The sequence below is a fragment of the Octopus sinensis genome, linkage group LG20, assembly GCF_006345805.1.
Source record: "Octopus sinensis linkage group LG20, ASM634580v1, whole genome shotgun sequence".
In the NCBI taxonomy this organism is placed as follows: Eukaryota; Metazoa; Mollusca; class Cephalopoda; order Octopoda; family Octopodidae; genus Octopus; species Octopus sinensis.
This window is the reverse complement of record NC_043016.1, coordinates 6,140,745-6,167,366: the sequence shown is the minus strand read 5'-3', so window position 1 is coordinate 6,167,366 and position 26,622 is coordinate 6,140,745. Positions and strand designations below refer to the sequence as shown.

Sequence of the window (26,622 nt, the reverse complement as noted above, 5' to 3'; positions counted from 1 at the left end):
AAAGTTGGTCTTGTAAACACATTTTCCCTTCTCTTTATTAAAATATCAACTAATTTATTATATGGACAGTATAAAAAGCTTAGAAGTTGAAGCCTATCTGTAGATGACAACTGATATAGAAACAGGGCTTTTTTTTCTAAACACATTTTAAAGTTACATGTAATGTTCACTGTAGAGTTTTTGAATGGTAAACAAAGACACTTTACTCTGATTGTTGCTGTTTAACCACAGGTTTTTCCTGATTATGTAGACCTCTTGTTGATGATAATCACTTGCAACAACTTTATATTCAGAAATTTCTTTTTAAATAAAATGGTATTTAAACTGAGATTTAATTGTTAAATGAGCCAAGAGGAGACTGCTTGTTCAACTTGTTAGATAGTAGTTGAGTCTCCCTGTAATTATACCCTACTCTTAAATAAGAATGGGTAACATGAGGAAATGTTGTCATAGATAAATCTAAGACAGTTGGCTGTAGTTGGGATACCTTAGATCATGAATCTACTTGATAAGAAGTGAACAAATCATGAGTAAAAAGAGATTTCTCTGGGTCAGTCATCCTCCTGGAAGTAACAGTTAAATCACTTTGATTGTCCCTTGGTGGATCAGGAAAGAAAGAAAAAGAAAAAAAAGAGACAGGTTAATGTAGTCTGAATTAAGACTTCCTTCAAAATAAGACAGAATGGTCATGGTTGGAATATCTTTAATGATAGGTTTATGAATTAAGTTTGACCTTGATTAAACAAGACTTGTTGTTAAAAGGAATGTCTGTGAGATATTAGGACATCTCACAGCACACCCAAGAATACAATATATATCCTGAATGTCAATCAAGGCAATACAACTAGCAATAGCTTCACTTGTTTTATTTCTTCCTCTTTTAAAAATAGATAAAAAGTAAGATTTTGATTTAAAATTATGAATTTCAAAATTAACTCAAGTGGCATTCTTTAGGGTGCTTCAGTTTTCTCCCTTTATGCTTAGAAAATGGTTTGTTTGAAGAACATAAAAAAGGTACTTTAAAAAAATCACAAAAGCAATTCATAGTTTTAAATCTTACATAATAATATTTCACACATTTTGAGAAACACTTTGTTGAGTTGTGCCCTTGCTCATTAATTTAGATGTTGAAAATTTTGTGAAATTGTTGTGTGTTTATTGTTTTATTTTAAAAAAAGGGAAATCTTTATTTAAAAAAAAAATGAGTCTATAACTGGCTGGAATCTAATCTGAAATCCTGCACTATATGTGCTGAAAATTTTAGTGTCATAATTGGAAGAAAGAATACCAATGTGTTTACAAATTATAAACACATCCTAATTATAAATATTATCATGCATCTTGCACCAGCTGGTATGTATTGAGGTATGTATAAGGTATGAATTCATAACAGTTTCTGAAGTCGGCCTTTGATTACAAACTTAATTTACAATTTTTAGATTATGCTAATTTAAGGTTTGATTTTTATAAAAAAGTTTTTTATCTATATACCTAGTTTAATAATACCTAAGATTCTGATAGCAATTTTGACAGAGATTAGTCAGGAAATGGAAAATATATTTCTTTAATATTTTATGTAAGTACCGTAAATAAGTAATGTTTGCAATCAGGTGTATTTCTTAGTGGATAGCAACTAATTTGATGTATTATAAAATAATAATAATAATAGTAATAGTAATAAACAAACAAGATATTGTTAAAAGATAACTTTTTTCTTTGTATTTAAAAATTTATGGCCTCAACTGCAACAGTAGAATATGTAATTGTCAATTACTAATAGTGACTAAAGATACTTAAGTTTGCCATTTATAAACCTTCAAAAACAGCTTGTTGTAAGGCTGCAGGTAAATATTAGGAAAACTTCTCTCTATATGTCAACTGAGAATACTCTCAAAGCATGAGAATATGTTCTTTGATTCTGGTTATTTGGTAGATCTTGCTAGAATATGTTAAATATAAAATGAATGCAAATTTTCATTCTTTTTAAAATACTTTTTTCATCTTTAATTATATTGAGTTTATACCAAGAATCATTCCTCTTTGGATGATGAGTATATTGTTAGCAATAAATATAGTCCTTGGAAGGTATGTTATACCTGTCTTTTGTTATAAGGACAGTTGTAAGGTGACTGACTAGTGCCTCAGTTCCCCAAAACCTGGTTCCAGTCGTTATTACTTGTATTGCTGCATTCACCAAGGTCCATTACTCAATTTCCCTCCTTTATAAATTTATCTGTTGGCACTAGTAGCATATTAACCATTTCCTTGTAAGCAGTTAACATTTAACTCTTTAATATTTGGATTACTTTGACAAATGTAATGCTCATTTGTTCTCTCTGTTTTGCATCGATCATTCATTCATCTTGTAGCTTCAAGATTTTTAGAATGTCATAGTACAGTACATGTGAGAACCAGATCTGTCAGGTCATAAGACAAGTAGATTATTTGGAGCAGATATGACTGGTTTAAATGCTAAAAGCTTAAGAACAACTGAAAAGTAATTCTCGGTGGGTGGGGGATAATCTTAAGTAGGAGGATAATTTTCTCGAGGAATAATTGTGCTTTCCATTACAAATGATCTATTGTAAGGAAACGGCAACTTTTCAGTTTTCTGTGTTTCTTGGAAAACTATTGAATTCAGTTTGTACTAACATCTAGAAGTCTGTAAAAAAGACATGCTGTAGTTGCAGCTTGGAACTGAATTTACCATTTGATGTTTTGAGATAACCCTCAAATTTCCTTTATTGGCACCAAAGTAGGTTGTTTTTTTTTTTTTTTTTTTTTTGGCCAGTGGGAATTAATATCACCATTTTCTTATATCTGACTTTACATCTCAATTAGCTTGTAAAAATCTAATATAGGTCTTATCTTTTTCTAAGGTTCTTTTGTATGAGAGGTATAGCCCCCCCCCCCTCATTCAGTAGCATTTTAGCATCAATCATTTAATATCAAGCAATCGGTTAATAATTGGAAAACTTAAGTGATCTAAATTGTTATAAATTTTCTTCTATATCCAAAGCAGATTATTTTTTTTTCATTTCTAAAACCCAAAAGCATCTTAAATTTTAAAATGAAAAGTATATTATAGGCTATTTTCCATTTCATTTACTGCCTCTTCACCCTGGTCAATTTAAAAGCTTTCCCTAATCATATCATGCAAACATGCATTTTGTTGAAATTTTAAGATATAAATACATTATATATATTTAAATTAATATGGTGTGAACACTTGCTAACTTATTTTCCAAATATTAAATTATGGAATGCTCAGTTATATACTTATAAATTATATTTAAGAAAAATTCTTAATAGCAGAAAATTATTTATGGAGTGTATTCCTAGTAACTACAAGTCTTTACTTCTGATTTATTTGTAAATCTAGTTCTTATGGTATGTTTGTATGTGTCATATATATATATATATATATACACATGCGTCTCATAAACTTAACTATTTCTATAGCAAAATTTAAGTTAATATTCTCAGGTACAGCAGAGATGATAAAATTTGTATTTCTGTGATGTTCCACTATGTTAGACACAAGCTTTTAAGTCTTCAGTTTGCACTGTGACTTAACCATTTCATTAATAATAATGATTAACAAAAAAAAAAAAAGGTATCTCAATGATAGAGCATGGTGAATCTATATTAAATTTCATGTCTAGCATTAACCCAATTAAACTGATCATTTTATCTTGGTATCAATAATTATTTGATGGCTAATCCTTCACTTGAATCTTAGCTCTAGATTATGATGTTAAAATTGTGGTGCGCATGTTAATTAGAATCTACTAACTAGAATTTAAGAACGAACTATACAAAATGTAATTTTAAGAGAAAGCCGATTAGTGTATTATCTGTTTTCTTAAAAAGGCAAGACCGTTAAGAGACTAGATATCAGGGAAGATCCAGTCAGGCTTGCAGTTGACAAAACTATCAGGTAAATGGTAACAAGGATATCTTCAGTTTATGCTAATTAATCTGAAAATAATGAGCACTGGCACTCAACAATTACACTCATCGCATTTGTAGTACAAGGAGTTGGGTGGATGTGGGCACTGTCAGTTATTTACTTTTAACTGGACGAGTTTTCTGCATTCAGACAGCTATTTGTTATAGTATTTTGTTATTTTTGGACACCTAGTCTTACTACATCTTAATGGTCCTCACTTTATGTTGCAGGTCTATGTATGTGACATTGATCATGAACCAATGCCTGTAAGTTTACCTTAAAAGTTTTTCATCTCATCCAAATGATGAATACAAACTTCATATTTATTTTTTATTTTCGGAAAAATATTGCCAAAAAGAGAAAAAAAAAGACCTAAATACAGACCTTTTAATTCCCTCATCTCATTTTCCAAACCTGCCAAGAATTACATTGATTTTAATTTTTAGTATCATAGTTAGAAGCCATCAATTGAATATTACCTTACTGCATCCGTATTCCTTTGGGGAGAGTACTAGGTGCTCATTTCTTCTGATTCAATATATCACCTGCCCAAAATCAATAGGTTTTGTTTATAAAATAATGCCAAATTTTAGTTGGATATATTAGTCCTTTTCTTATCCTGTGTATCACGTGATGCACATAACATATTTCTCTGGCATTTGTGTAGCATAAAAGGATTCACATTCCCATTTCAACCAGCAGAGTGACTTGGGTGTTATGAAAGAAAAGCTGTATATTATTCAGAACATATGAAATAAGAGCCAGCTAAAAGTCTGAGAACAAGCATGGATGTTTAGGACAAACTTATGAAAATACTTTGAACAAGAAAAAGGGTTAATAGTTGCTGGTGATATTGGCAGTGAAGGCTTGTTTGTAGTTACCGTTCTAACTGTTTGCTCTTGCAGATGATTAAGAATATTGATTCACAACCACTTGGTTCTGCACTTCCATTGCCCAGTATATATGGCAAGTATCTTCTGCCACTAAGTGACCATTTCAGTTCTTGAATAGTTGACTTGTTGCCTAATTTAACACCACTACCTGGATCCTGGGTGACTTTTAATAGAAGCATTCACCCTTGGCCTCCAGTTTGAGGAGAACTTAGTGCTTCCCTCTTGGGAACCCTGAAATAAGTATTAAATTTCTCCTTTAACTAAGCCATTAGAAAATAATAATTTAGTTAAAACTTCTTAATTAGGAAAGTCACAAAAAGACTGTTCTCACTGCATAGGCAAGTCTTCTACTATAACAATTTTATCCAATACCTTGTGATTTATATATATATATATATATATATTGAATCGTGGCTGAAGCCAGTGCCGCCTCGACTGGCTTCCGTGCCAGTGGCACGTAAAATGCACCAATCCGACCGTGGCCATTGCCAGCCTTGCCTGGCACCTGTGCGGGTGGCACGTAAAAAGCACCTACTACACTCGCGGAGTGGTTGGCGTTAGGAAGGGCATCCAGCTGTAGAAACATTGCCAGAATAGACTGGAGCCTGGTGCAGCCTTCTGGCTTCCCAGATCCCCGGTCGAACCGTCCAACCCATGCTAGAATGGAGAACGGACGTTAAACGATGATGATGATGATACACACACACACTCACTCACAGAAATACATACACACACATATAGTTAGATATATATATGTATGTGTGTATCATAGGTGTCAGCATGGTTGTATTCCTAAAAAGCTTGCTCCCAAGCATGTGATCTTGGATTCAGTCCCACTGCACACCACCTTAGGCATGTATCTTCTACTACACCTCCTGGCTGATTAAAACTTGTGAGTGGATTTGGTAAACAGAAAGTGAAGAAAACCTGTTGTGTGTTTGTCTTTGTGTGCATGGCCCCTGCCTTGACACCATGTGATGATTGCTAAACGAGTATCGCTATCATATAAGCAGTGGTGTTTGTTTCCAATGTTCCATGAAAGACACATCTGACAATGGAGAAATATTAACTTGTTTGGAGGCAAGGGACAGTTAGCAGCAGAAAGGGCATCTGGCCGTAGAAAATCTATCTCAGCATATTCCATCCAAGCCATGCATTCTACTATTTCACTAATTTTCCGGGACATGTATATATACATATATGAAACCAAGTATAGTATTGTTCATTAATATATGTCTCCGACATCCCCTTTTGCTTTCATAGGGGTGTCACGACGTAAAAGAGGTTGTGCACTTGCTAATCCACTCTTGCCATTGGTTTCTAACTGGGGCAAAATTAGCATACATTAAGTTTAATATTTCATAGATGTCCATTAACACTTTCTCCAGCACTATGGTGCTCTGTGATCTTATATTTGTTATTCAAAAGAATAGCCAAAGGTAATTCTGATCATCTCAAAATCGTGTCCAGTCATGATTAGTCTTTTCAATTGAAAAAATCGTAAAAATGCTATAAGCATAGCTGAGTGGTGAAAAAGTTAGCTACCCACCCTCACAAACCTCCAGTCATCTTCACTATACACATCACCTTGTAACTTGAAGTATGGCCCCTCCTCATTACATCTTGACTAGCTTTCATTCCTCTCTATCTGAGGAAGCCATGTCTCTCTTCTAATGCAAAACGCCTTTTTCTCTCCCTCACTATTACTCCCCACTAGTTGCAAGAGTCTTGTCTTGCAAGTTAATTGGTGACCTCACTGTTGCTGGTGCCATGTACTAAAGGAGTTGGTGTTAGGAAAGGTAGCCAACTGTAGAAGCCATATCAAACCGACAGCAGAGGGAGTTTAGTGTAGTCTTCCGACTTCCTGTTGAAGCATCCTATCCATGCCAACATGGAAAATGGACATTTAATGATGATGAGTTTGATCCCACTGGACAACAGTCTTTACCAAAGACTAAGGTTGACACAAGCCTTGTGAGTGAAATTGTAATGATAGAAACTGTGCTGAAGCTTATCACGGCTAAATATTATTCAAATACCTATTAAGAGTAATTGTATCTAAGGAATACTCAACCACCTTGTTGTGCAGGTTGCATGGTTGATCTAGCAGCTGGTCACTCGTGCTTCAAAATGAACCTCAAGCATCCATCGAGAACTAAATTACAATGTTGCATATATTGGCCAACATTAGGACTTCACATAAGTGAACTAATGTAATTCTTTATGAATGTAATGCAAACATCATAGATTTTTGTTACTGAACAGAATCCCACCAACTCACCTGGCAATTTTGAACTAGAAATGATGGGTTTCCCGTATAGCTTACAGGAACTATTTATTCATTTTTATGGGGTCCCCCCCCCCCCATATCAGCATGGCTTGGACAAATATATATTATTGAGGGATTGTTTTACGGCTGGATGCTTTTCTTGATGCTAACCCTTACATGTTTTTCAAGTAAGGAAATTTTCATTCCGTTTATCTTTGCAAATGCAGAGCTAGCAGATGATTTTTCCTTTTTTGAGTGGGATATGTCAACAAATAATACCATCTGTAGCTCAGCTCAACACAGAAAGTAAACATTCACACATGCATGCAAATGGACAAAATGGTCATTGTACTTTTTGTCTATGAAATTCACTCATGAGGCATTTGTTGGTCGGAGGCTATAGAAGACACCTATCCGTAGTGCTGTATCGTGGGATTGAATTCAAAACCATGTGGTTGTAAAGAGGACTTTTTAACTGCAGAGACATGCCTGCACTTTTCAGCATAAAAGAAAAACTGGAATCATACTATTTGGGATTAGGGGCCATGAGAACATTGTCCTGTGAGGAATGCTGTGCTGACTTCCAGATACGTTTAAATGCAGAGGAGTTGAGAAGAAAGTATTTGTTGTTAGCCAAGTTTTCCAGGAGTATGATACTAGTTTTGTCTTGTGATGTGTATGGACAATTCAAGCTGGAAAATACTTTCAGTTGCTGGTGGAATCCATCTAAAATGGAAGCAGACAAAGGAAACGGTGAAGTAAAACTTACAAGTATTGCATTAGCCCCCTTCTAACTATATGGAGGTGCAAGAGGAAAGACTTGTATCTCTTTAAACTAAATGTTCCAACATGGAAGAGTATGTATCATTGTTGGTTTTAGATGAGCACTAACTCATAATAGGAGAAGAACAGAAAATGGCATGAGATTGGTGAGATATGAAGAATTATGAAACAGTTGCCTCATCATGTGGTCTTTTTTTTTTTTTTGGCAGTGTATACTGTGTGAGATGTTCTATGATTTATAGGAATGAAGCATGAGTAATGATTGAAGAGCAAAGTACAGAAACGCGAATGGTTCTAAAGATGGATAAAGTATTGTTGAGAGGTGGGGGGAGGTCAACAATGAATTGTAGAGAGAGTGGGGGTGGGGGTGGAATTGAGTAATCCAGTGGTAATGAGTGTTATGTAGACAAATGGTGTAAAGTGGTTGAGTCATGTACTGAGGAAAGATGAAAGTAGTTGTGAGGAATGATTGAAATAGATGTGGAAGGAAGTAAAGGAAAAGAAAGACCAAGTAAGATCTGATTTAAAATGACAGAGAAAGAAATAAGGGTTGGTGGTTGATGGAAGGCAGAGGATAGGGTCAAATGGAGAAGATTGCCATAGGGCCTGCAAGGTAAACTCCTAATTTTTGTTGTAATTGAATTTTTATTCAATTCCCAGATAGTTAAATACACAGCTTACAGTTGGGATGGATATTTATATATGTGCATATGTGGTTCTACATTGTCTGAGCCACAATACATTCCAGTAAGTATTAATGAATCCTTACCAACTTAGTACCAGTAATATTTGATGGTAGCTGCCATTATTACTGTAAAGAGTCAATGCATTGTTTTATTTCTTTATCTGGGAACAGCATTAAACACGCTTCACATCTAATGTGCAGATACGCTATTTGCAAATATGAACAAATTTGCTGTTACAAAATATTCATTGATATGAAATTAATCAAGAGATAATTCCGGGTTGCCATTCAGTTTTGCAAAGTCATATTTTTTAAAGTTTTTATTAAAAATATACACAAGACAAAAGTTAGAAATGTGGGTCTATTGACGTAGGTTATGTTTAGATGAGTTGTTGGGCCCAGAATCTCCTTAAAGTTTCTATATCATTGCAAGAAATTAGGAACAAAGATGTTTATACATTCATTCATGTGTACGTATGTATGTATGTATATATATATATATATATATATGTGCTGGCTTCTGTGCCGGTGGCAGGTAAAAAGCACCAAACGATCGTGGCCGCTGCCAGCCTCCCCTGGCACCTGTGCCAGTGGCACATAAAAAGCACCCACTACTCTCACGGAATGGTTGGCATTAGGAAGGGCATCCAGCTGTACAAACACTGCCAGATCAGACTGGAACCTGGTGCAGCCTCCTGGCTTCCCAGACCCCGGTCGAACTGTCTAACCCGTGCTAGCACGGAAAACAGGCATTAAATGATGATGATGTGTGTATATACAGACATCACAATGTACTGATGCCATGTTGAAAGCACCCAGTACACTCTGTAAAGTGGTTTGTGTTAGGACAGGTAACCAGTTGTAGAAGCCATGCTAAAACAGACAAAGTAACTTGGGCAGCTCACAAGCAAGCTAGCTCCTGGCAAGCCATCAACACATGTTAGCATGGAGGACAGCTGTTAAATGATGATGATGTATGTGCTCTGTATATCTGTGCATGTATGTATGTATGTATTGAAGGTAAGGTTATATTCTTTTCAATATTGAAATATTCAAAGCACTTTTTTTATTCTCTGTTTACATAGATGTGGGCTCCTCCCACACCACCCCAGGATGACAACGATGTCTATATTGATCAAACAATGTTCTTCTTATATGAACCCACCATTATGCCGGAGACCCAGCTACCACCTGTCTACATCAGAAAGGAACATAAGCGACCCAAAATTGAAACTGTTACAAGTATGTATATTGAATTCTCAGATATGTTACTAAAGCAACCCACTCAAATCAGTATTAATGTGTTTGTTTATATTTTGATAATTCAAATCTCAATTAAAACTTTGTTAACGGGGATGAACTGATATTTTTGGATAAAAAATGTTAATGGTAATTTGAAACAAATTCTCAACACAATAATACTGAGCATCTTGTTGCTTTATCAGAGTAATTGATTTTTTTCTTAGTTTTTTTATGTTGGTATGTTAATCAGTTTCATATCAGTTTAAAATTTTTGAAGGCTACTTGAATATTTAAAAAATTTTATCATTTGTCTTTGTCTTAGGGCCACGAATTTTCTTTTGTCTTATACTTATAAGACAGAAAAACTGCATCTATTTTTGTAGATAGATTGCAGTTTAACACCAGTAACTTACCCAGATAATAATTTGCTATGTTTTCCTGAATCTTGGTGGACTGAGTTAGGTAGAATGTAGAGTAGTGCTTAAATACAATGAAATGCCTTACAGTAGAATTGAACTTGGGAACTACAAGTTAGTAGTTCCATGCTATAATCACTTGGCTATTTTTCCACTACAACATATATTCACTAAATGCACAATTTCCTGTTTGCTCTCCTTAAAGCTAAAAGACTGAGCAAGAAATATATTTGGAAAATAAGAGTACAACGCTTATGTTAGTACTCAAGACACACTGTGACACAACAAGCTATGATTATCAAAAATTTACAAATCCAAGTATTTTTATTAAGAGCTTGTTCTAAGCTTTATCTTTAATACTTTGTCGCAAAGTTTCACAAAAAGAAGACCTTGTTTTGTTTATAGAGGTTCTTTGATGCTAAATTATTTAAAGCCATTTATCTGAATTATTGATTACACTTTGCGAAGCTCCAAATTTGTTTGACTTTTATGAATCTTTCTTATGAGTTTACAGTTTTGTTTTTGCCTTTAAGTAAAATTTTATTGTATTAAACGGACAAAACCCTTTTTGTAACTTTCGTCCTGTATTTTGTCCTTACATGTTTTATTTGATTTTTGTTAGCCCTTGTGGCCAATAAATGAACAAATTATTATTATTATTACTACTCCTGTTGTTGTAAAAACACCAATTATCTTTAGATTCGTTACTCACAACAGCTCGTAAACAGAAACAACGCAAAGAAGAGCAGTTACGAGTTCCTCGGTCCCTATTCGATCGTCCGACGGCAGCACAGCTGAAGATGCGCCGTGAAGCGAAAATGCAAAAGCTTAAACATGGTTTAATTAAGAATTTCCGCTCAATATCGTCTGTGTCAAGCAAACAGCCAATGGAACAGGCTGAAGAACATCCGGAATGGTTAATTCATGAAGACTGGGCTTTATTACAGGTTAGTTGTAATTTTTAAACCATTATATATGTATGGAGATGTACTTACATAGCAAGTGACCTGATCTGAGATTGTGTGCTGGAACAAAAACAATGATGCAGCATGGAATTTTGTCAGTGAACAGGTCTCAAAGTAGCGAAAATATTTTGGTAAATTAAATTTAAATGTTGAAATGGATCTAACGGTTTTTGTGTGTTTCTTAAATGGCTTATAAACACCTTCCATGCTCAAATTATATATGGATGCATATACACACACACACACACACATCTAATGATGTATTTTTTGCTATTTTATTGATGTTGTTCCATATTTTGGTAATTTGAATTGCATTTTTGATTTTATTACAGGCTGTTCTGACACTTTTGGACTTGGCTCTGAATTTAACAGTTTTGTCTCCTGCTCGCATTGCAAACTGGGAGTTAGTTGCAGATGTTGTTAATTGCTGCAGCAGGAATTACCGATCTCCAAAGCAATGTAAAAATCGTTATGAAAATATTATTATTCCACGTGAAGAAGGCCGTGTTTTATACGATATGAATCCAAGAAAACAGAAGAAAACTAAAGGAATATACAAGGTATAATTTAATTCAATGTTAGATTATATTTCCTGAGTTAAAAAAAAAGAAAACGGCAGAAATGTACTTGTTGTAGGGGGTTAAGATTTGTCATGTTTAAAAAAAATCTGGAAAAATCCCAATTAAATGCTTTTAAACTTTTCTTTCGCAGACAAAGAATAACCGACCAATCAAAACAAGCCAGCTTTATGGGCAAGATAGCTATGCTGCTGTTACCACTCTGTACTCTGGCCGTTTTGACATGATAAAAAGTCTGGCAAATAAACGACAGCCTCCGCTAAGGCAGACTACCAACCAAGGGCAGAAGAATCCTAAACACACATCTGTGCTTCAGAGCAGCGGTATTAACTATGATTTACCATTGGATCCAGTTCAAGTTGCTTTGATCAGAGCAGAGAGGATTCAACGAGAGAAGAAGCAGAACCAAGCTGCTGCAGCCGCTGCTGTGAGTTTTCTTGTTGTTCACTTTGGTTGTTGTTATTGTTTGTATTGGTTTGAATGCTACATTTTATAGTGCAACTAGTATTTGGGTGAATGGTGTTTGTTACAGTTCATTTTGTGACTGCGATGGTTTTGTTAAGCAGTGTCGATTTTAATAATTTTGTAATTAATAATAATAGTATTACGGAGATGTACTTGCATAGCAAGTGACCTGATCTGAGATCGTGTGCTGGAACAAAAACAATTGCAGCGTGGAAGGTGTTTATAAGCCATTTAAGAAACACAAATTTAATTTGTCAAAATATTTTCGTCGCTTTGAGACCACGACCTGTTCACTGACAAAACTTCGTGCAGGTCGCGGTCTGAAAGCGACGATAATATTTTGAAAAATTAAATTTAAATGTTGAAGTGAATCGAATGGTTTTTGTGTGTTTCTTAAATGGCTTATAAACACCTTCCACGCTGCAATAATAGTATTTTATAAGCTTAAAGCTTATAGGTGATCACTGCACAATGACTAAAGAAGATAGCCTAATAATGAGGCTTATAAGCCCTCCACAGAAAAAGTAGGTTTACCTGTACACCTGGCTTTCAAAACCACCCCTCTTTGTTTACACGACCAAGTGTGCTATGGTTACCCCAACACACAAACCTACTTCTTTCTGTCAGATTTAAGAACTATAATTAGTTTATAGTTGTTTTTGTAAACAAACTTTCATATATTTATAAATGTATCAACCTCTATCTACACATTCAAATTTTGAATTCTAACTTTTCATGGAATGTTTCAATCCTCTTCAATTATTTAATTTTTTCACTCATATTCGGTGTATCACCATGGCTTGATATACTGGTCTTTTCTTATAAATGCTGTGCTTGATATTGGAATTCAGAATTTGAAAGTGTAGATAGAGGTTGACACACTATTCTTGCTGGTCTCCACACATGTAAGCCCAAAGGTAGGTTATTTTGTGTCAATTTGTATCTACAGGAATGTTCTCCAGAAGAGTAGAATGGAACCATTAGGTTCCTAACTTCAAAATTGCAATAGAGAATTAACCTTTTATTTTAAAATTTTGAATGCTATGTCACGTTGCTTGCTGACAGCTTTCTGAGGAGATAGAATATGAGTGTTAATAGTGGCTTTATGGTGGCTTTGAATGCAATTTCTAGACATCTTGTGTCTGTGTGTGCATCCATTATAGATTGTGATTTATTCATAATTATATACACCTCATATATATATATATCATGCTAACATGGAAAACGAACGTTAAACGATGATGATGATGATATAACTCCAAGAAAGTTAGGGGTTGTAAATCCAACCCACTAAGGGATAATATCTATCTAATATACTGCTGGTAGAATACCCAATTATTAATACACAAGTGTTGTTTAATAAATAAATAGGTTAACATAATTTAATGTCCAAATATTGATGAACCACCTGTTGTTCTCCTCCATTTTCTTATTTGCTATATCATCATCATCATCATCATTTAGCATCTGTTTTCCATGCTAGCATGGGTTGGACGGTTCAACTGGGGTCTGGGAAGCCCGAAGGCTGCACCAGGCCAGTCAGATCTGGCAGTGTTTCTACAGCTGGATGCCCTTCCTAACGCCAACCACTCCGAGAGTGTAGTGGGTGATTTTATGTGCCACCGACACAGGTGCCAGACGAGGCTGGCGAACGGCCACGCTCGGATGGTGTTTTTATGTGCCACCAACACAGGTGCCAGACGAGGCTGGCAGACGGCCATGCTCGGATGGTGTTTTTATGTGCCACCGACACAGGTGCCAGACGAGGCTGGCGAACGGCCACGATCCGATGGTGTTTGTTATGTGCCCACAGCACGGAGGCCAGTCGATGCGGTACTGGCTACGGCCACGTTCGGGTGGTTTTCTTGTGTGCCACCGGCACTGGTACCACAAAGATACAAATTCCATTGATGTTCATCTATTTTGATTTGTTTTGATTTGAGGTGTATATAATTATGAATAAATCACAATCTATAATGGAGAGGGTTGCAAAAACCCTTAGGATATATATATATATATATATACACATACACACACACATATATAGAAGGTGCAGGCGTGGCTGTGTGGTAAGTAGCTTGCTTACCAACCACATGATTCCAGGTTCAGTCCCACTGCATTACACTTTGGGCAAGTGTCTTCTACTATATTCTCAGGCCAACCAAAGCCTTGTGAGTGGATTTGGTAGACGGAAACTGGAAGAAGCCTGTCATCTATATATATGTGTGCGTGTTTGTGATTGTACCCCCACCATTGCTTGAGAACCAATGCTGGTGTATTTACGAACCCGTAACTTAGCAATTTAGCAAAAGAGACTGGTAGAATAAGTTCTAGGTTTACAAAGAATAATTTCTGGGAGCGATTTGTTCAACTAAAGACGCTGCTCCAGCATGGCCACAGTCAAATGACTGAAACAAATAAAAGAAAAGAATAAAAGAATATGTATATATATATATTTATACTTATATATATATTTTGATATATATATATATATATTTATAAATAGAAATAATATATTTTCTAAATCTCTCAGATTTATACAGTAGTAACACAATAAAGTGGTGGTATGCTGTCAACTTAATGTGACAGTCCCATGAAAGGGAATAATACTACTGCTATTTAACCCTAGGAAGCAGCACCACTTCCTGTCGGCCTTGACATATTTACTGTGTCCTTATGTTTACAAAGGGGAGGAGATAAGCACCCCCACCCAGCTAGTGTGTTTGTGTGTGTGTCTGTGTGTGCATATCTTTGTCCATTCAATTGATGTTTTGTTGGTATCGATGCAGCACGTTTCAACCGAACAGCAGTTGGCCCTGCAACGCGCACAACAACCTGGCCAAGTTCAAGGCCAGGTTACCCAACAACAGCAGCAATCACAGCAGCAACAACAACAGCAGCAACAGCGGCAACAACAACAACAGCAGCAGCAAGTTCCACAGGTGGTCGCTGCTGCTGCAGTAGCAACTCCCCCAACACATGTGTCCCAGAATGTAGCAGCAGTACAAGCCCAGCAACTTCAGTCTCTCACCAATGTCTCCAGTTCAGTTATGGTAAGCACAACATTGCATTTCCTCCCCATGAAATTCTTCCATTTCACTTGCTTGTCTTACTCTGCTTCCTCCATCCCACCCTTCTCTACCATTAGTATTGAGTTCTTTCTTCTCTCTCTCTCTCTCTCTCTCTCTCATTTCTTCAGACTTAGTTTATTTTTCTTTTTGATTACTCCCTCATAATACTTGCTTACTTAAATAGTAATCCTTTATTAATTGTTTATTTCATCTTATTTTTTTTTTACTTCCTTCTACTTAACCCTATAATGTCTAAATTTATAAATAAGCTGAAAATAATGAAACAGCTAAGTATTATAATTGCTTACATGTAATAACGATGTTTCTTAATTGAGGTACAAGGTCAGTTATTATGGGAGGCAGTGGGGTTTAGTTGAAATAATGAACCCTGGTACTTGACTGGTGCTTTACTTCATTGACCTAGAAATGATAAAGAAAAACATTGATCCCTTTAGAAGTGGAACCTTAAATGTAGAGCCCCAGAACTGTAGCTAGGTATTTACTCCTATGCTGTAACAATTCTGTTAATTTCTCCATCCTGCTGTATCTAATGTTGGAATGTAAAATGTTGATAGTGTGAGCTTTCAGCCTTGTTGTTTTCTTTCCATATGAATAATAATTGAAGCCTCAAGAATTTTCAAAAAGGCATTATAGGGCTAACTTCATATTTCTTCTTCTATTTTTTTCACTATGTCGTGTTTATCCAAGTGTGTCTTGTCTATCTGCTGTTCCTCCTCACTATATCTGCATCTCCCCTTATTTTTTTCTTTCTCTTTTTCTTTTGCACCCCTATACTACCCCTATGTATTTTTTCCTGTTGCTTATATATCTCATTTCTTCACCCCAATACCTTACACACACACACACACACACACACATATCATATCCAATATATATTTTGTTTCTGTGTTGTGTGTTGGTACTTGAAAAAAAAAAAAAAAATGGAGAGACCACATTTCTGAAGTCCTAGCTGAGATAGTTTTCTTTCCCCCTTGTTGCTGTCACCAATATCGAACCCTAATTAGGGTTATATCTAACCCTGATATATCTGCTGTACCCCTTTTACTTTGTCTTGTTATATATTTCTGCTTGATATGCTCAATATTTTGTTTAGTGCAGTCATAACTTACTGTTGTCTTTTGCATCTTTATATTTTCCTTTTTTTTTAATTTTTATTTATTTATTTTTTTGCAACTACAATGTTATTTTAATTTTGCTCAATTATCTCCTCCAACTAATTGTTAAAAAATTTGTGAATAATTAATTGCAGGGTTTACAAACGATAATATATTATGCTTTATTTTTATGATAAATAGAATGAATAGACTAGTATACATAAAGTTTTTGTTTGTTCTCAGTTTCAGACTTACTTGCCATAAACTAGTTATCACAATGCAAATAGCATCAACATTAATTAGTTAGTTTAGGACACACTGAATAAAGATTAATTAAATTAAGAACAAACTAATCTAGCTGTTGCTAATTTCTTTTTCTATTTTCTCTACAATTAGAGTTACACAACTTTCCATTGCGAAAAAGGAAATATTGTGCAAACATATCGTTGTTTCTGGTTTTTGTTATTAGGCTGTGGCTGTGTTGAAGCGTTGCATCAAAGAAATTTTTCTTTAATCCATTATTGTTATAAAAGAAAGTCTTGGATGCAAAGTTCGGTGCTCACTTCATCAATTTCTACTTTGTCAAATTTTTACTTTTATGGAGTTACTTGATTACACACACACACACACACACACACACACACACACACCACACACACACACACACACACAAACACAAACCTCATGATTTTGGGTTCAGTCTCAATGCATGGCACTTTGAATTAATAACTTTTACTGCAGCCTTGAGACGATCCAAAACCTTTTGAATGGATTTGGAAAATGGAAAGAAGAGGGAAAGATGCTCGTATTGTATGCATGTGTCTCGCTGGAAACGGAGTGTCACTGTCATACAAGTGGTGACCTTTGTTTCCAATCTGTCCATGAAGAAATATTACCTTGCTTGAAAACGGGGGAAAGGTTAGCAACCAGAAGGGCATCAGGCTGTAGAAAATTTGCCTTAGTAAACTGTCTGACCCATGCAAGCATAGCAAAGTGGACATTGAAACAAAATGCATGCACACACACACACACCCACATACACGTACACACGTGCATGATGGGCTTCTGCTCAGTTTTACCAAATTTTTGATCAACCTGATTGTGTAGTAGATCATACACAGTAGATAAGAAACCAGAGCTATACGGTTTCAAAATGAATTTTTTTTAACCACGCAGCCATTCCTGTGTCCACATACCCAAAGGTCTTACTATCAACTTCATTTCTCAAAGTTGGCATTTTCTTTGTGGCATAAAGAAAAAAACTTTCCTCATAAAAGTGAGAGATTTCTTGTTATTAATGTAGAAAGTTGTGAAATGATTGGACATTAGGTAAAGATGGCTGTGTCTATCTGATCACTGCATGTGCCACCCTGATCTGGAAGCATCCAAATCAGTCTTGTGGAACCCACTTCATGGTGATGTAAGAAGAGGAAAATGTTGTCACACTTACATCGACAACTTGATTCCAGACACTAGCTAGAAATGTATCCAGGACTTTGAGACAGTGATGATGGACTGAGAAGTGTGGCAGGTAGACTTTGTTGCTATGGCCCTGGTTGCAAACTGGCCATAGTCTATTGTGTTGAGGTGAAGTTTAACTTTGTTCAAGCTTCATCTCAGATATATCTTATAATCATCTTGACTCAGGATTGGTCTTATTCCTGGTAGAGTTTATGTGGGTAGCAGATAACCTTTGATAATATCCACAAGATTTCAATATGCCATCAAGTGCTCACAACCCTTCTGATGAACTTTTCTGTTCCTAAAAGGTAAACTTTCTGTAGAAACTCTACAAGATATTCCATTCCAGTCTCCTTTATTCATTTGTCTATGTCATCCTTCACCGTCACCAATTACCACAGGTACAACCTTTAGAGATTTCATTTTCCAAATCCTCACAATCTCAAATCATACGGGGGTTGTATTTTCTCAACTTTTCAACTGCCGTCTTCAAAATCCTTGTATCAAATGGACATGATGGATCAGTCAGTAAACAAATTCATTTTTTTTGTCTATAACTGTCTGACTTGTTTTGTTCAATCTTATCCATTTGAATGGGAAAATCCTACAAAATCTTGCTCGTTTCTGACTCCTTTGTATGCTTTCTATCTCATGATTACATCATGTAATTACTGCTTCAAGCACCCATTTCTGACCATGTTTCCAGTGTAAAACTTACATATTTTGATCATATCTCCATTTCTTATATTCTCTTTGTGCCAAGCTGAGCATTCTGACATGTGCATTTCGCTGACATTCTCCTATGCACATATTTTCACAAGCTCCATTTCACAAGTGCCTGATATTGAGCTGCTATTATGAAGCTCTCTGTTTCAGCCTAGTTCAGGGTTTTTGTTCCACATATATCCTCAATGGTTTTTCGAAAACTGACCATGCAAAGGTTTCTCATCAATTTTGAATTCCATTCTTGTCTTTTTCTCCTCTTCCTGCTTTCATCACCTGTTCTCTTTATTCACTGCCCTTAGTAACTTTTCTGTGCTGTTATGCAAATAATCATGTCATCTGCTTTGTTCCTTCTTCACATACACTTCCATAGCAATTAAGCCTCTTCCACTCTGGTCACTCTTCAAGGACAACTGCTTAATATCAGCTTTCAGATGGTGGGCTCCATACATAGTCAACAACTTTCTGGTTTTTCTGTTAAGTTTCTGCATTTTGCCTTTTGTCCAGTTTATAATTTCCAGCTCTGTATCAGAAAACTAGCATTGCTCTTGAATTACTAGCTGATAATAATAATAATAATAATAATAATAATAATGGTTTCAAATTTTGGCACAGAGCCTGCAAGTTCTGGGGAGAGGGTAGGTCAATTACGTCAACCCCAGTATTCAACCGGTACTTATTTTATCGACCTAGAAAGGATGAAAGGCAAAATTGACCACAGCGAAATTTGAACTCTCAGTGTACAGATGGATGAAATACTGTTGAGCATTTTACCCAACATGGCAATAATAAATAATAACAATCATTTATGAAGATTGACATAACACTTCAGGAAGTAGATACACAATGAGAAGAGAGCAATATGATTTGTATTAAATAACAATATTTTGACAGTATGCCTGTCTTTCTTAGTTTCAAAATGGAAAACTAAAAATATGAAAATTCAAAATTTGGACTGGATCATCCTGCATTCCTTTTTTGCTTTTGCATAACTGCTAACAAAGAAACAAAACAGGAAAGACAACAATTAGTCAAAATGTTTCGTGTAAATGTGATAGAATTCACCTGTTACTCTGTTCATGTGACTTCACAAATATATTTATCCTCGTGTGTTTTTAGTACTGAAAGTGTAGTAGTCAAAATATTTTCTGAGACAGTGTGAGGTCTCAGATCACTCATCTGTATAATGGTTTTCATTTTACTTTTTTATTTTTTACTGTCTTCAGAACTAAGCTCCTCTACCATAAAGCTGTTATAATTTGGCAAATATAAAGCTGTTTGTTTTCAGCTAAAAATATATATTGTTTTCAGATGTGTATCCAAAAGTATACAACAATAACAAATGGTTTCTACAGATTTCACTGCAGCCCCCTTTTCTCTTTCTATTTCTTCACATCTTAATACTTCACAGTTTTCCTGTGTGAAGTTTCTCACTTTCTAGCAGTAAGACATCGGTGCTATATTCCCAATAATAACTAGAATTCAGGCATTTGAAAACAACTAGTAAACAAACTCAGTATTTCCACTTCATTTTGCTTACTTTGTTCTTTTCCGTCTTGTAAAAATAATTATCAAATGGTTATCTCCCTTGTTATAATTATCTCCCCTTTCATTAACATCTTTCATTTGCTTCTCTTTTGTGTCAAAACATCACTCCTTCAGAATAATTAAGAGTAATTATAATGTATTTGACAGTGATTCATCCAAGTGCTATCAATGTTTCACAGCAAAATCAAAATATTTTGAATGCTTTCTACTGAGACATTTTTCACTGATCAAGCAATCAAAAATTTTATCTACATTTTAATTAGAGGAATAAACTTCTCATTTTAGTTTGGAATATACCCTCGCATTTACTTTTAAGTGTGTATACTTTATATATATTACAAGAGCGTCTGCCAGTGTGCTGTAATTGGTGTGTAGAATGTACTTAATTTTATTTCTTTAATTTGAGTCTTACACAGACTGTCCCTTGCTGTTCCACATAAATCTGATACTCCAATCCCTCTACTCTCTCTCTCTCTCTCTCTCTCTCTCTCTCTTTCTCAATCAGAAACAAATTTTTAAAATGTGCTGAATTTTATTCTTTCGTTCTTTAAGTTGTTTTAGTTTTCACTTATTGGACTGTGGCCATGCTGGGGTCATTACTTTAAAGGGTTTAGTCAATAAATTAACTGCAGTGCTTATTTATTCTTGAGGTTTCTTTTTTCATGAAACCTCTAGGTTACAAGGATTTAAACAAACCAACACTACTTGCCAAATGATCAGATACAAACATGCAAATGCACACTCACACCCAAGCTTCCATACAGTTTTTATCTGAAAAACTTACTCATGAGGCATTGCTTGACCTTGGGTTATATACACACAGTGGGACTAAACATCAAACCATATTGTTACTGAGTAAACTTCCTAATGACAGTGCCATGCCTGAATTATTATTATTATTATTATTATTGAGTGAGAGAGCAGTGCATGCCATCAAAGTGACACTGGGGTTAAAATATACGAAGCCCAATATACCCATCATGACTACCCGTCTGATAAGGGTACACCAGGCACATGCATCACAACCATATGTGCGCGACATGGTGATCTCATATCAAGATAAACAGCACATGACCTTGCAGGTGGGGCCCAGTTAGGATTTTCTTCAGGTGAGTAGCCCATCCCGCTCAAAAGGTCCCTGAATAAGGGTTGTTTAAGGATGTTGAAAGAACCACCCATGTTTCCAGAGGTGAATTATTCAAACCCCAAGAATCCCTCTCAACACATGGCTATGATGCTCCCCCACTACTTCTGCTCGTGATCAGAGATGCACATATCGTCAGCCACTAAGGGACATGCTCAACTGGTTAAGGTCAAACAACTGACAAGCAAATCTGTGGTATTGAGCAGAATATTTGCTGTAGCCCATCTTTTATACCAAGACAAAACAATGTACATGATAACACTTCCAATCGGTTAAGATCAGAAGCCATGAGAGCCACTGCCTGATTATTATTATTATTATTATTATTATTATTAAGGTGGCAAGCTGTCAGAATCATTAGCATGCTTAGTGGTATTTCACCTGTCTTTATATTCTGAGTTCAAATTCCATCAAGGTTGCTTTTCATCTTTCTGGGGTCAATACATTTAAGCACCAGTGAAACACTGGGGTTGATGTAATCAACTAGTCCCCTCCCCCCAAATTTCAAGGCCTTGTGCCTTCATTACAAAGGATTATTATTATTTGTGAGATTTTTTATTGCTTGCTTTCATTGCATAACCAAGCACAGCTTTGTGTCTTGAGTATGTGCAGTAGTCTGTTTTTTGTTTTGTTTTTTTGTTATGGTAATTGTTTTGAAAGTGTGCTGTGTCCCTAACAGTGCGTATTTTCTGTGTGGTATTTCATTTGTTCTGAGGTTGTGGTTATGTATTTGTCTGCATGCTTGTTTATCATTCCCAGAGCACCTGTTATTGTTATAGGGATTGTTTCTGTTTTCAGCCCCCTCGTATTCAGGTTACCTCTCTTTCCAAATCTTTATATTTAGATACTTTCTCCATCTACTTTAACAATACATCGTCTTGTATTGGGACTGATATATGAGACATTCCTTTTCCTGATCATCCTTGACAACAATATCCAGTTGCTTAGCCCTGATCTGAGACTGTTGCCTTGCTTTTTCAGGAGGCATTTTCTAGTGTATGCCATACCATCTCTTTTCTGATATTTCATAATGCTGGCATAACTACTTGTGTATATTATTATTAATAATCTTACAAATATTTGATGAATGAAACTATTTGAAGTAGAGCTATTTCTATTGTTCTAATTTTTGTTTTTTTTTTTTGCTTCGGTGTTCATGGAAAATATCAAATAATGAAGTCTGTTTCCCTCTCTGAGCCTCTCGACATAATTAATAGAGTTGTATAATATCAAAAAATTGTGAGTTCCAAAGGAATCTCAAGATCTAAACTTTAAGTTGTTTTTGTTTACCATCATAGTTGAATAATTTTAAACCAATATGTATGAAGAATTAATTTTATTTTTAATAAATGTGTGTGTGTGTATATCTTGCATCATGATTGCAATATGTGTGTGTGTGTGTGTGAGAGTATTCATGTTCACAAAAATACGTAATATATATTTTATCAAGATGCAATATGTCTCCATAAAGGAAATGTGCTCATGGCTTGTTCACTGGCTCAAATTTTACTTCAACTACCTTTGTATCATATCTTAGGACAAAAATCTATAACCATTTAATAATTATAACTGAAGGAGAGAGAAACCGGTGTCCGTTTTCTTTCCAATCTTCATGGATTAGTGGATCAAGATAGCAGAATATGGTTATTGTGGTTGTTATTTAGTTTTGGTGTTGTTCATTGCTAGAAGGTAAAGGTGGAACTTGAACTGGGAGATGATAGTTCCAGATAAGTGGTTTGGAATAATATTTATGTTCAAGGGATGAGACATGAGAGGACTAACTTTGATATTGAGTTATGTTACTGGATGACCAACAAACTATAAAGACAAATGGTGAAATAATTAAAATAAACTCTTTACATCAATGGTAGGAACTAAAACAGTGTGTATATGTGTGCACACACACACACACACATATATTATATATATATATATATATATATATATATTGTAGTTGACAAAAAAGATGTTCGCCTAGTATTTGAATAATTTTTACATTTGGAATAAGGTTGCTCTTAATGAGGATAAGGGTATTAACAATAAAAGTAATGAGGAGGGTTAAAAATTATAATTTTATTTCATGTATTTATGTGCTTTATTTTGAGTTATGAAAATTAATTTTGATTTGATTTTTTTTTTAATCTTGAAGTCTTTTATTTGCATGCTAATTGTACAATGTTTATTATATTGTTGTCATGGCAATATGATTTATTTGTTTATTTAATGTCTTTATTGAAAGCTTTTTGTTATTTTGGTATTTTTGTATGCATATTTGTGTACCAAATGTTTATAAAACCTTGGAACAGTTTTCATACTTTAGAATAAATAAAATAAAATTATTTCGGTAAAAAACTAGATGAAATTTGGTGTTCTTAGTGGAATGTTATGTACATTAGTTATCCGGAGTGATTTTTGATAAAATATTGATTGCTGTAATTGCATAAACAGCAGTCAGCACAATTTGTTTTTTTAAAATTGAAATTGAAATTACTAAAAAAATATATTTAAAACCTTGATTACCAGATTGCCATAGCTGTGTGTTAGCTGTTCCATGACTTTATATAACTGTGTACACGTTTCAATATACCCATGCTGTGTCATTTTCTGTCATTACCGTCCGTACAGCAGACAGGACTGTTACAGAAGGCTGATGTTGCACCTTTAGCAGGAGTGAGGCCAACTTCAAAGGCTGTGTCTATCTCATGTCCCAAAGGAAATGGTAGAAGCATTTTCATCAACACCACTGGCGGCACGGCATCCACAAATACTTTTGCTGCTTTCAACAAGCATATATCACAGAGTCTCTCAAACAATCCCCAAGCCACTAGAGTTGTGAGTTTCTTACTTTTGACACCATCAGCTGGTATACCTTTACGATGTTTTTGACATCATCAACATTTGTCGGTTAAAAACAACAAGCAACAATCTTTTTATTGGTTTAATCTTTAGTATAACAGAAGAAGAAAGTTAAGTTTACAAAAAAAAAAACAAAAAGAAAAATGATAAATAAAATCAGGAAAGTAAATTAAATAGTGTCTAGACAGGTCTACTTAAGATATAGAATGTGAGATCTCTTAAAAAAAGAATTATATTAAATTCTTAGATTACTTTCAAATTGATGATGATGGTGGTAATATGAATTACTGTAAGGTTTACCCTTTAGCATTCAGATTACTCTGTCAAAAGTAATGCTTATATATTCACATTAAGTTAATCATGTATTATTTCATAGCTTTGAGAGTTCAAAGATGTGATAGTTTATTTTTATAATGACATTGTAGGGTAGGTGTGAGAGGCTGGATCTGGCCAGTTTGAACATAAAACAGGTGGACTATTTAGGCTTGATATGGATGGTTTAAATATTAAAGGGTTAAGTTCTAGATGTAAATATATATATATACGATTACTTTGTTGTCTGCAACAAAATGAGTATTAGATTAAAATTACAATCAGTCTATTACATCTGACAGACGTAAATGTGCCATTGAAAGCCAAATTAATTGTGATTTTCATTCAGAGATATTTCTTGTGTACATATTGGTAGACAAGAGTTGTCCAGCAGCAGGAAGACTTTTGTCTGGTACTGATGTTTTGTATTTTCCAACAAATTATCTCCAGTTGAAATACCCCAGTAAATTTGACTTCCTATAATGTTTTTATATGGTACAGAGGTTGCTATATATATGCATGTTTGAACATATTACTATAATGATGATTTTCAAAACAGTTGTTTGGTAGAAATGAAATTAGAAGAAACAGTAGTAACTTTCCTAAAATGCCTTTTATGGTGTTTAGTTTCATTCCATTCTGCATTTTGAATTCAAATTCCACCAAAGGCCAACTTTTGTCTTTCATCCCTCCAAGGTTGATAAAACTGTACCAGTCATACACTACGTTTGATTCAGTCAGTTATTGTCCTGCCTCTTTCCTACAATGTGTGAATTGGTTATACTTTATTAGAAATTATTATTATATTTTAATCAACTAATTTAGAAAATTAGTGTCTTGTTGAAATGATTTGAATCTTTCACAGACAATGTTCTCATTTTGGGAAAACAAGGGAACACTGATTCTTTTTTCTGTAATGCCAAGAAGAAACTGATACTTGGAATGTGGCTATAATGAATCTAAAGATCTTTTTTCACACAGCACTGCTGCTGCTGCTGCTGCTGCTACTACTAATAATAGTAATAATAATGATGATAATAATAATAATGACAACACAATTGCTTGGTGCTTTAATTTCGATGCTTTGTGCAATATTTTAAGAATTGTAATTATTAGTACTTGTAATTATTATATATATACCACAAAATTGAGTTCAGAATATTGAGAGATGAATAAAAGTAAAATAATGTTTATTTTTAGATTTGTGTATTAGTCCAAAGAATGCAGAATTTTATTTAGTCTGTATTTGATTTAAAGTTGAATAGAATTAGTATTGATAAACAAAAACTAAATTGAAGAAGTTTTGTTAGGAATCATAAAACTTGAGTAAAGAGTTTTATTGTTTCATGTATTTGGTTTTATCCGAGTTGAAAACCCCATTGGCATTGTTCTTGCTTTTCGTTCATGAAAACCTATAAAATAGTGGCTGCAATATTTTGCGGTCTCAATTCAGTCAACTAGGGTCATCCCAAGACACCTTTATTTTTTAACTTTATAAGAAACTGAATTAGGATTTTAGACATAGTAAACAGGAAATAAACTCACATTATTTTTAAACATTGTTTAAAAAAAAAAAATGAAGTAAACATACCCATAATCATACAAACTTTAGTTTAGTCCTCACCAAAAAGAAATAACACATGCAATTGTTAGCTTATTTCTTAGACAGACATGTTACAAAGAGTTCAGTTTTCATGAGAAGTATGCTACAAAATTTCAAGCAAAATTCAATAAGTAATGGTAGAAAGTTATAGGATTGGAGTTAAGAGTAACCAGTCTTGTTATGCCTCTGTACAGGTTTTATTCGTTCACTGGATCAAATACAATCAATTATGATTTAAGAGCTAGCTTGCAATTTGCTTGCTAAAATTTTCCTGCTTCTTGTGGATAATAAGTTTGGAATCACACAAAAAGAGTGAGTGACTGTGTGTGTGTGTATGTATGTATACACACACGCACATACACACACACACACACACACACACACACACACACATACACATATACACACACAATCTGTGTCCTTTAGAAATAGAAACACTAAGTTTTCCATGAATTTCCATGTCTTGTACTTGTGTAGTAAGTACCATGCATGAATTTGTTGATATTATTTTTCATTTCCTTGGAATCAACATATTTTTGCC

At 34.6% G+C, this 26,622-nt stretch overlaps 1 protein-coding gene across 1 annotated transcript in view; it reads left to right on the top strand.

The window, feature by feature from the left end:
• Positions 1 to 26,622, top strand: part of LOC115222464 (helicase domino-like) — a 132,085-nt gene that overhangs the window by 88,265 nt on the left and 17,198 nt on the right. The window contains 7 exon segments of the mRNA XM_029792668.2: positions 4,183 to 4,218; positions 9,668 to 9,824; positions 10,940 to 11,187; positions 11,538 to 11,765; positions 11,917 to 12,210; positions 15,038 to 15,301; positions 23,936 to 24,142. Of these exon segments, the coding sequence (XP_029648528.1) occupies positions 4,183 to 4,218; positions 9,668 to 9,824; positions 10,940 to 11,187; positions 11,538 to 11,765; positions 11,917 to 12,210; positions 15,038 to 15,301; positions 23,936 to 24,142 (1,434 nt within the window).